General features: G+C 39.6%; 1 protein-coding gene across 1 annotated transcript; it reads right to left on the reverse strand.

Annotated features, from left to right (window-relative positions):
• Positions 1 to 2536: 2536 nt before the first annotated feature.
• On the reverse strand, positions 2537 to 3367 carry CGCA056_v007602 (uncharacterized protein; the record flags this gene model as incomplete). Its single annotated transcript, XM_037322850.1, has 1 exon — positions 2537 to 3367. The coding sequence occupies one exon, from the start codon at positions 3365 to 3367 to the stop codon at positions 2537 to 2539; it is 831 nt and encodes a 276-aa protein (XP_037178784.1).
• Between the last annotated feature and the right edge of the window lie 8772 nt (positions 3368 to 12139).

Below are 12139 nucleotides of genomic sequence, written 5' to 3' on the forward strand. Positions count from 1 at the left end.
CTATCGCAATTGCAGCAGAAGCGTCGTACTAGCTGTGACTGGCCAGGCCAGTAGAAGCGCCTACTGACCAACGCGAGGGTATTATCTCTACCAGGGTGTCCACTAAGTACTGAGTTGTGGCTGCTTTGAACGATATAAGTATGTAGTGTGTTCGCCTCGCTATCCAGGTCTTCACTACCTGGTACCTAGATCTGGTCTCTGAATAGTAGTTGGTTACTATTATCGATCTCACACTCAGCAATCTGGACCTTTAGCTTAAGGCTAGGAGGGAAGCTTCTTTCTCGTTGTTTCACAGCATTATATGCCTGCTGGTAGACTTAGTCTTGCCCTTAGGTCTGGTCCTAGAGTTGCTGTAGTTCCTTATCGTCGGTGAACATAAGCACTGATGGGGCTGCCTCTACGCGTTATGTACGCGTTGAGGTAAGGGCTACTTCGGGAAGAAGCTGGAGAATCCAGCCTTATTCGCGCTTGTCCTCTAGAGACGTAGGTACATCTTGTTCGCGTCTAGAGAGTGCGTCTGGCACTACTGCTTCACTTCCTAGCTGGTACTATATCTCGAAGTTATACTGAGATAGTTCCTCTGCCTATCAGCTTTGCCGTTCTGTAAGCTTCTGCTTCGTCATAAAGTACTTTAGGTTCTTATAGTCTGATAGGATCCTAAAGTGGCCGACACTCTATAGCTCTGCTCTCTATTCTTATAGGCAGCTCATAATAGCTAGCATCTCCTTGTCATATATCAGATAGTTGAACTAGGCAGCGTTAAGCCGCTGCGAGTGGTATGCTACTGCATGACGTCTTCCATACTTATCTTCTTGTGACAGTACTCCTCCAAGGGCGAAGCCTGAGCAGTCAGCCTCAACGTAGGTTATACGCTCAGGGTTGAGTTGGTGTAGAACAGGCTTAGCTGCAAAGATCCTCTTAAGCTCCTGGAACGCCGCTTCTTGTTCCTTACCCCAGCAGAAGAGGACACCCTTCTTTGTAAGAGCTATTAGGGGTCCAGCGATCTCTGAGTACGCTGGGATGAAGATTCGGTAGTAGTTTGCAAATCCTAGGAAGCTTCAGACTCCCTTAACTGTCCTTGGCGCAGCCTATTCCTTAATTGCTTTCAGTTTCTCAGGGTCGCAAGAGATACCCACACCTGTAGTGATAATAAACCCTAGGTACTTAACTGTCTTAACAGAGAACGCGCACTTATGGGGGTCTAGACGTAACCCTATAGCGGCAAGCTTACGTAGTACTAGCTTAACCTTTGCTTTGTGGTCTTGCCTTAAGCTATTTGAGTAGATCAGGACGTCGTCCATATATGCTGTCGCAAAGTCGTCTAGGTACTCCTGAAGTATGCTATTGATATATCGCTGAAACGTAGCAGGGGCTCCCGTGAGCCCAAAGGGAACGACAAGCCACTCAAATAGCCCATATCTTGTTCGGAAGGCTGTCTTATACTCCTCTCCCTCTGCAATTCAGATCTTATGGAACGCTGCTACTACGTCTAGCTTAGTGAACCACTTAGCAGCGCTGACAGTCTGTAGCGTCTCTCAAATCAAAGGAAGAGGGTATCAGTCGCACCTTATAAGTTCGTTAAGGGCGCAGTAGTTAACACAAAAACGTATCCCTCCACCTGGTTTGCATACAAACAGTACTGGGGCTGATGCTTCTGAGCTACTAGCGCAGATAAAGCCTTTATCTAGTAGGTCTCTCAGGGTCTTACGGAGGATGAGAAGCTCTTCTCATGACATGCTGTAGAGCAGCCCCTATGGTAGTGCAGCCTCGTTGCCGTCGCTCTCCTGTTTGATAGGGATCGTGTGGTCGACTCCAGGGCGATACGGAGGAAGGTTAGCAGCTTCGTCAGGTTGGAATAGCTCTCAGAACTCAGCTAGTACAGCTGGTGGAAGGAGGGCCTTTAGGTCTGCCTTCTCAGTCTTCCTCGTAAGAGCCTTCTGTATATCTGCTAAGCTGATCGCTCAAACTTCATATCCTGCAGTTCCTTTGGTTTGTTATCGTGCCCTCCTATAGAGCGTTGCAAAAGGGGCTCCTGGGAGGAGGCGGGCAGCCCTGATCTGGCGCACTCGCTCTGGCTCTCCCTCGCCTTTCAGACGTAAGTCTATACCACCCCTCCTATGCTGTATACGCTGGGCAGCAGCATCATATAATATATGGTTCCTCTCCATCCAGGGTTTCCTTAAGAATAGGTTGTCGCTAAGGCCACGTACGGTATATGTAAAGATCTTCTCATTATAACCGCACAGCTTGAGGTTAAAGACAACTACGCCTGTTGCTTTCGTAGCGCCTGTAATATCGCTGAAGCTGCCTAATACCTGCTCAGAGCGATCTACTATTAGCAGGCGGAGCTTACAGGTAAGGTTGTGGTCGATAAGGGCGTATAGGTCGCACCTAGTATCTACTAAGGCGTCTGCTTAAGTGCCCTTATATATGCGGGTAGTGATCACTGCTGACTTGCCGCTTATGCGATACTTAAACTGCTTCAATTCTGTGATATCACTAGGCTTTGCCTCTAACGCCCGACTTTGCGTTAGAGTTACTCTTTTCCCAAGCTTTCTTCAGCCTCAGAACTTCCTGGCTCCTCTGTAGCATTATCATTACTGCTTCCTTCAGGCTTAGGGTCCTTCTTGACCTTTTTGACCTTCTTAGCCTTCGTAGGGCTGAGAGGCTTCCGCCTAGGGCACCATATAGCGATATGGCTGATCTGGTTACAGTTGTAACAACAGCGACTGTCCTTCTTTGGTTGTTGCAGGTCTTCAGATGAGGAGGAGCTGCTACGTTGGCGACGTGGCCTTGCCCTCTCCTTGCCCTTAGCGCGGCTAACGCCAGACATCGCCATATCTCCGTCTGCGTCTTGTTGGCCAGGTTGTGGTGCTTTCGAATAAGGTGGGGTACCCTTATGCGCCTGCTGAGGTAGGCTTTCAAGCTTAATAGCGAAATCCTGAACTTTGAGAAGCCATCTGTGGTAGTCGTCCTTAGGAAGTTCAATATAGATCAGACCCCTCTTAAGACGAGTACTAAGGGCCCCTTCAAGGAAGGCTATCTTAGCTTTATCTGCCCAGTCAGCGCCACCAGCCTCAGCTAGTGTTCGCTCAAACCAGGGTAGAAAGGAGGATAGAGACTGATCGTCTCGCTGGCGAAGGGTTCGTAGCGTGGTTGCTGCCTGTAGATCTATATTTAGGTCCTTATACGTCCGGTCAAGGTACTTCAGGAATTCAACAGAGTCCTTCTGCCCACCTGGACCTCCTGCTGCGTAGAAGGTAGCTACAACCTGCTGTGGCCCGCTATCAAGGCAGGAGTTAATGAAGTACCAGATATCAGCATTACTGCTAATATACCTTGCATCTAGCTCTATCTTGTCGCGCATCTGCTGGGCCTATGCTGCGTAGTCCTTACGCCTTCCCATGAACTTCAGGGGGTTTAGCAGGGGCTTCTTTCGCCCTTCCGTTGCCATTATTATACCGTCGCTTATTGCCTATATAGTTATATCAGCGGTGGACGGTGTAGGTATGCTGCTCGTAAGCGGCGTAGGGGTCGCTCTATCTGTTGATATAAGCCCGTTCAGAGCTGTCAAGAGCTGCGTCATCTAGTCCTGAAGAGGACATATGCTTGCGTTGACTGCTTCGTTAACCCTGCGGTCAATCTCTGCAGTCATCGCGTCGTTTGCGCTACCCTCAGGCGAATCTATTATGTCGCACTCGTGAGGTTTCGTATAGCGTCTTCTCGTTGCGCTACCCTCTAGCGAATCAGTCGTATCGCTCTCGTGAGGTTTCGTATAGCGTCTTTTGTTGTTGAGCTGAGAATATGTAAGGGGCTGGCCCCTAGGCTTGTTCAACGTAGAGGTGCCGTCGATTGACTATTCTCAGCTGAAGAAGGAAGAAAGGACTTTACAAGAGTAGGCACCTAACAGCGGTGAAGCAGACCGGGTTAGGCGGTGTAACGCGGCAGAGTAGTGGGTCCAACGGAGCCGGATCTCAGTAATTGCTCCGGCAAAGCCGGAGATATCAATCCGGGCTCTAGCCCGTGACAAATAGGTATTAGAGATTATAAATAGTAATACTACTATTAAAAAACTATTAGCTCTAACACTTAAGATAATTAAAATCTTAGATAATAAGAGGAAAATAATAAAGAAAACTATATTAATAAGTAAAATAATATTAAGTATAACATTAAGTAATTAAATAACTTAAAATAATACTTTTTAAGTATTATTAGCTAAAAATAAACTTTACTTTATAAATTAAATTGATATACTACTACTTTATACACTATATATATTATATTAATATCTGTAGCTATATTATTAACCTCCTCTATCAGTTTTACTATCTATTTTTATAAAGCTTTCTATAGAGGCTTTAATATTACTACTAATAAGAGCTAATACTTCTCTAGCTACACCTCATTTTAAAATACTAATTCTATTATTATTATTAATTATACCTAAAGATAAGCTTACTTTTAATTTTATCTTATAATACTTTAAATAGTTATAAAGAATATATTACTTAATATTATAAAATAGAATATAACTTTTTATTACTTATTAATAAATATTAAGGATAAAGCAGTTAGTATTTATTAACTTTAAGAATTAAACATAGAATAATTTAAGAACCTTAAAGCTCTACTAAGTTTTATATTTATAATTAAAAATAAAATTCAATAGTTCTTAAGTAATATAAAGGTTCTAAAGTAGCTTATCAATTTTATATCTACGTCTAATAAGGTAAATATAGCTTTATAAACAGATTTAACTAATATACTTATATATAAATGTTTAATTTAAGCTAAAAAACAGCTTATTTTATAAAGATAAAGAGTAAATACTTCAGAATAATAGATTAGAGGAGTAAAAACTTTAATAATAAAGTTAGTAATATATAGTTTAGATTGATTTTATTTAATTTACTTACTTACCATCTTTAATAATTAAGTTTATATATAATATATTTAACTAGCTAATATATATATATATATATAGAAATAGAGAGATATAGAGAGCAATATATTATTAACTTTATTAAGAACGTTTAATAAATTATTATAAGAAGTAGTTATTTAAGCTTAATATTATTACTAAATTAAGCTTATAGGTCTTTTTAACTAATAGCACGAATATTTACTCTAAGGAACTATATTAAACCTTTTGATATACTTTTATACTACTTAGAGCTATATAAAATATATATTGAATAGATATATAAAGCTATACTATAAGTCTTTTTTTTATTCCCTAGTAAATATTATCTTAATCTCTTACAATAATAATATTATAAACCTTTTATTAGTTAATTAGTTTAAAGTAAAATAACTAGTTAGGTTAATAATATCTCTATAGGTAAACTAATTACTATAAAACTATTAGATTTATATTATTATCTTTATCTAATATTTCTCTTAACATATTAATTATAAATAAACTATAAATATGTATTATTTATTAGTAGATTATTAATAAATAAGCTACATAGAAGCAAACTCTTAAGCTAAATATTATAAAGAAGCTAAGCTATTATGAGATTTATTCTTATTATTAACTATTAAACTTTATTAGCTAAAGCTAAATAAAAATATTTACTATATAATATAAATCTATTATATTTAACACCTTTTTATATATTATAAACTAATAGCCCCCTATAATATATATATATAAAAACTATATATAGTTATTTATTATTTTTAATTATACTTATTAGCTTTTCTTCTAGCTTTTATAATTATAAGCTTCTCCTCTAGCTATAGTTATACTATTAAATTAAATATACGTAAGGGAATGCTAGCTATAATCTCTATAATAAATATTATTAATAAGTATATAAGTATTAATATACTTTATTACTATATAATGATTACACTTAAATATAATCTAAATAGATATATATATATATAGTTAAGCTAATAAATATATAACTTAAATAGTATATAGCTATATTATATTCTTCTATCTATATAAAACTATTGCTATATCTAATCTATTATTTAATAAATACTTTAGAGATAAAACTATTATTAAGCTTATAAGTTTATAAGTTTATAATATTTTATATTTAAGCTTTACTCTCTTTATTACTAGAGGAATCTTTTTTTAGTATAATAATTTTATAATATTAAAAATAGCTTATAATTTACTCTAAGTATAAACTAATAATAATAACTATTTTATAGAGAAACTATTTAAAAGGATATATCTATTATATGTATGTATTTATAACATACTTTACCAGTCAGCCGCGCATATCAGTCAGCCGCGCACTTTTTCCATGACGCGCTTTATTCCCAGCCACTTAAACCTTTGACGCGTAATATCTTAACAACCGCAATGCCGATTTACACCCAAGAAGATAAGATCATTCTTACTATTAAGGCGATCTGATCGACATATGCTCTAGGTTATAAACTTAGTACGTAAGGTGCTGCAAAGATATATAGTATCCCTAAAAGTACCTTATGCAACAGAATAAATAATTAACTATATTATAACTATATTTAGCCGTAATAATATAAACTTAATCTAATTAAAGAGAAAACACTTCTCTAATATGTAATTAAGTAGGATTCTAGAGGATTTCCCCTATAACTCACTAGTATAGAAGATATAATAAATCTCCTGCTGTAGATATAGAATAGGATGCCTATTAGGAAGCATTAGGCTAAGAGGTTTATTAACTTACAGCTGACTCTAAAGACTATATTTAATTATCTATATAATTATTAAAAGGTATTTTAAGAGGACCTAAAGGTTATTTTGAAGTGGTTTGTATTATTAGGCAATATAATAGCTAAATATAGTATTAATAATAAGGATCTATATAACTTTAATAAGACTAGCTTTATAATAGGTGTTATTATTAGTTTAATAGTTATTATATATGCTAATAGATGCAGAAAAGTGAAATCTGTCCAGCTTAGTAACTATAAATAGGCTATAGTTATTAAGTATATTAATTTAAGGGGATAATTGTAAGGGGCTGGCCCCTAGGCTTGTTCAACGTAGAGGTGCTGTCGATTGACTATTCTAAGCTGAAGAAGGAAGAAAGGACTTTATAAGAGTAGGCACCTAACAGCAGTGAAGCAGGCTGGGTTAGGCGGCGTACTGCGGCAGAATAGTGGGTCCAATAGAGCTGGATCTCAGTAACTGCTCCGGCGAAGCTGGAGATATCAATCCGGGCTCTAGCCTGTGACATCACCCCCCGGCTCCCCTCCGGCGGCACGCCCGCAGCGCTAAGGCTGGGTCTCCATCGTGCTCCATCGCAGAGCCATAACGGCGTTCGTAAGCCTCTATTGCTTCTGTCCCCTGGAGCGTCTCGACAGGCTCCTAGGTCCTCTCTGTATATCCTTCCCACTTAACTAGAACTTCGCAGCGTCGCCTACGCCCTCGACGCTTCTAGGTAGCAGCGTTAATACTCTCTACACTCTAGGTCTCTTCGCCTTTATCGTCTATAATTAGTGGCGGCTGCTTATCATCTAACGTTTGACTAGGTAAAGGGTTGTTACCTGCGCGCTTCAGGATATCTATATAGAAGCGTGGGTATATAGCTGCTAGTATATCAAGCTCTATTACGTATAGTAAGATGACTTTTGTAACTATATACTTATGGTGTAACTAATCCAGTTTCTTGCAAGGCCTAGGGGATCTGTAATACCCTATGTGAAGCCAGACTTTGTCGCCCACTTCTAGTCTCTCTGTAGGCTGGCGCTTCCTATTAGCCAGCTCCTCGTAGCGTTGCTGTGTTGAGGTGAGGGTCGATTAGGCCATATCCATCACATCTTGAAGCCTTGTTACTAACTTGCGTGCTTAGCCCTCACAGGTGCCCTCAGGGCTTGCTGGGCCTGCTTCCTTGACCTTAATAGGCTCTAGGTTGTATCTATGCTCTAGGAAGAAGCTACTCATCCTAATAGCGCTATTATCGCAGCTACAAAGCGCTAGCTGAGCTGCTGGAAGGTTATATGCCTAGTCCTTCTGTGAGTAGGTGGCGTAGTTGCATAGGTAGGCCTGGATCTCCTGGTTTATCCTCTCTAGGCCTCTATCAGTCTGCAGGTGGTAGGTGGTGCTAAGCTGCTGCTCTATTCCTAAAAGCTTGCAGAACTGCTGCTAGAAGCAGCTTGTCTAGTTGCTCCCTCTGTCGCTTATAATTAATATAGGGATGCTGTGAAACCTGAAGTGGCAGTTCAGGAATCGTTCAGCGCAGGCTTCAGCTTTTATGCTTTCTATCGCCTTGAGGGTTACGCCTTTACTTAGCTAGTTGATAATTACCTAAAGATATCTCTCGCCCTTATCTATAAGGGGAAGGTTAGTAATAAAATCTATAGCGAGGTTGCTTTATATATGCTGTGGTATCAGTAGTAGTTTCAGAAGTCCCTTATAATATTCCCTCTAGATATAACTACGCCTATAACTATTGCAGTTACAGCAGAAACGCCATATTAGGTGCGACTGACTAGGCCAGTAGAACTGTCTACTAACTAGCGCAAGGGTGTTATCTCTTCCTAGATAGCTACTAAGTATTAAGTCGTAGGTGCTTTGAACGATATAGGTGTGTAGCATATTTATATTATTATCTAGATCTTTATTACCTAGTACCTAAATCTGATCTCTAAACAGTAGTTAGTTGCTATTATCAATCTCACACTTAGCAATCTGAACCTTTAGCTTAAGGCTTAGGGGGAAGCTTCTTTCTCGTTGTTTTACAGCAGCATAGGCCTGCTGGTAGACTTTATCTTATCCTTAGGTCTGATCCCAGAGTTGCTATAGTTCTTCATCATCAGTAAATATAAGCATTAATAGTGCTGCATCTATACGTTATATACACGCTGAGGGTAGGGTTGCTTCTGGGAGGAGCTATAGGATTCAACCTTGTTTACGCTTATCCTCTAGAGACGTAGGTATATCTTATTCACATCTAGAGAGTGCGTCTAGCACTACTGCTTTGCTTCCTGGCTGGTACTATATCTTGAAGTTATACTGAGATAGTTCCTCTGCCTATTAGCTTTGCTGTTCTGTAAGCTTCTGCTTTGTTATAAAGTACTTTAGGTTCTTATGGTCTAATAGGATCCTAAAGTGGCTGACACTCTATAGCTTTGCTCTCTATTCTTATAGATAGCTTATAATAGCTAGCATCTCCTTATTATATATCAGATAGTTGAACTAGGCAGCGTTAAGCTGCTGTGAGTAGTAGGCTACTGCGTGACGTCTGCTATGCTTATCTTCTTATGAGAGTATGCCTCTAAGGGCAAAGCCTGAGCAATCAGCCTCAATATAGGTTGTGCGCTTAGGGTCTAGTTGATATAGAATAGGCTTAGCAGCAAAGATCCTCTTAAGCTCCTGGAATACTACTTCTTATTCCTTACCCCAGTAGAAGGGGACACCTTTCTTTATAAGAGCTATCAGGGGTCCAGCAATCTCTAAGTATGCTGGGATAAAGATCCAGTAGTAGTTTGTAAATCTAAGGAAGCTTCAGACTCCCTAAAATATCTTTAGAGCTGCCTATTCCTTAATTGCCTTCAGTTTCTCAGGGTTATAAGAGATACTAACTCCAGCTGTAATAATAAACCCTAGGTACTTAACTATCTTTATAGAGAATGCACACTTATGAGGGTCTAAATATAGCCCTGCTGTAGTAAGCTTATGCAGTACTAGCTTAACCTTTGCTTTATGGTCTTATTATAATCTGTTTAAGTAGATCAGGATGTTATCTATATGTGCTATTATAAAGTCGTCTAGATACTCTTAAAGTATGCTGTTGATATATCGTTAGAATATAGCGGGGGCTCCTGTGAGCCTAAAGGGGATAAGTAGCTATTTAAATAGCTTATATCTCATCTGGAAGGCTGTCTTATACTCCTCTCCCTGCGCGATCTAGATCTTATGGAATGCTGCTACTACGTCTAGCTTAGTGAACCACTTAGCAGCACTAACAGTCTGTAGTGTCTCTTAAATCAAGGGAAGAGGGTATCAGTTACGCTTAGTAAGCTTGTTGAGAGCGTAGTAGTTAATATAGAAATATATTCCTCTGTTTGGTTTATATATAAATAGTACTAGGGCTGATGCTTCTGAGCTGCTAGCGCAGATGAAGCCCTTATTAAGTAGGTCTTATAGGGTCTTATAGAGGATAAGGAGTTCTTCTTATGATATGCTATAGAGCAGACCCTATAGTAGTACAGCTTTATTACTACTACTATCCTATTTAATAGGGATCCTATGGTTAACCCTAGGGCGATATAGTGGAAGGTTGGCAGCTTCATTAGGTTGGAATAGCTTTCAGAACTTAGCTAGTACAGCTGGTGGGAGGAGGGCTTTTAGGTCTGCCTTCTCAGTCTTTTTTATAAGAGCCTTCTGTATATCTGCTAGGCTGATCGCTCGAACTTTATATCCTGCAGTTCCTTTGGTGTGTTGTTATGCCCTCTAATAAAGCGTTATAAAAGGGGCTCCCAGGAGGAGGCGGGCAGCTCTGATCTAGTGCACTCGTCCTAGCTCTTCCTCGCCTTTTAGACGTAGGTCTACGCCGCCCCTCTTATGTTGTATCTGTTGCGCGGCAGCATTATATAGGATGCAGTTCCTCTCTATCTAGGGCTTCCCTAGGAACAGATTGTCGCTAAGGCTATATATAGTACATACAAAGATCTTCTTATTATAATTGCACAGCTTAAGGTTAAAGATAACCACACCTATTGCTTTTGTAGCGCCTATAGCGTCGCTAAAGCTGCCTAATACTCGCTCAGAGCGGTCCACTACTAATAGGTGGAGCTTGCAGGCTAGGTTGTGGTCGATAAGGGCGTATAAGTTGCACCCTATATCTATTAGGGCGTCTGCTTAAATGCCCTTATATATATAGGTAGTGATCACTACTGACTTGCTGCTTATATAATGCTTAAACTGCTTCTATTTTGTGATATCACTAAGTTCAGCCTCTAACGCCTAACTTTGCAGTGCAGTTACTCTTTTCCTAAGCTCTCTTCAGCCTCAGAGCTTCCCAGCTCCTCTATAGGACTCTTATTGCTGCTCTCTTCTCGCTTCTTAGCTTTCTTAACCTTTGCAGGATAGGAATAGTTCAGCTTAGGATACTGTATAGCAATATGGCTGATCTGGTTGCAGTTGAAGTATTTATAGGTGTCTCTCACAAGCTGCAGCAGGTCTTTAGATGAGGAGCTGCTTTATTAGCAATATAACTTTATCTTCTCCTTACCCTTAGCGCAGCTGACGCCAGATATCAGTATATCTCTGTCTGCATCTTATTAGCAGTTAGGTTGCAGCACTTTCTGAGAAGTGTAACTAAGGTAGCGTTCCCTAAGCTTCCTGCTATCTAAGTGGGATCCTATAGTGAGAAGCAGTTTTATAAACTAGTGGTAGTCCTTTAGCGCTTCTGGTACCCCTATTAATAGGTTACTTAACTAGGAATTTAGTATGCCTTCTAAGTAGTTGATCTTAATCCTATCTTACTAAGATCCTCCCCCACTTGCTGTAAGCTCCTTCTCAAACTTAGGAAAGAAGGAAGTAAAACTCTCTTCCTCTTATTGCTGCATAGTGCGTAACTTATCCAAGGCTTAGGCTTCAGTGTTTAGGTCCCTATACGTTCTTTTAAGATAGTCTATAAATCAAGCTAGGGAGGTGTCTCCTCAGGCTACTCTATTAGCGAAGAAGGCGGAGGATGTCGCTTAGGTGGTTCCCTCCAGCCTGGCGTAGATATATGCGAACGCGCTCTCTTCTCCGCCTATAGCTTCAGCGTCAATCTGTAGCTTTAAGTTTATCTCTAGAGCCTACTGTGGAAACCGTCGTCTTATGCTATTAAACTTTAGAGGGTTAGGAAGCATTAGCCTCAGTTGTCTAGTTGAGGTTAGTTTATAGGGTTTAGCTACTATTATTATAATACTATTGCTTATTACCTATGTAGTTATATCAGCTGTAGATAGGGTAGATATGCTGCTTATAATCGGCGTAAGGGTTGCTCTATCTGTTGATATAAGCCTGTTTAGAGCTGTCAAGAGCTGCATCATCTGGTCCTAAAGAGGACGTATGCTTATGTTAACCGCTTTATTAACCCTGCAGTTAATCTCTGTAGTTATCGCGTCGTTTGCGCTACCCTCCAGTGAATCTATTATGTCGCACTCGTGAGGTTTTCATATAGCGCCTTCT

The sequence above is a fragment of the Colletotrichum aenigma genome (genome assembly GCF_013390185.1).
Source record: "Colletotrichum aenigma strain Cg56 chromosome Unknown KSG_Cg56_contig04, whole genome shotgun sequence".
Lineage (NCBI taxonomy): Eukaryota > Fungi > Ascomycota > Sordariomycetes > Glomerellales > Glomerellaceae > Colletotrichum > Colletotrichum aenigma.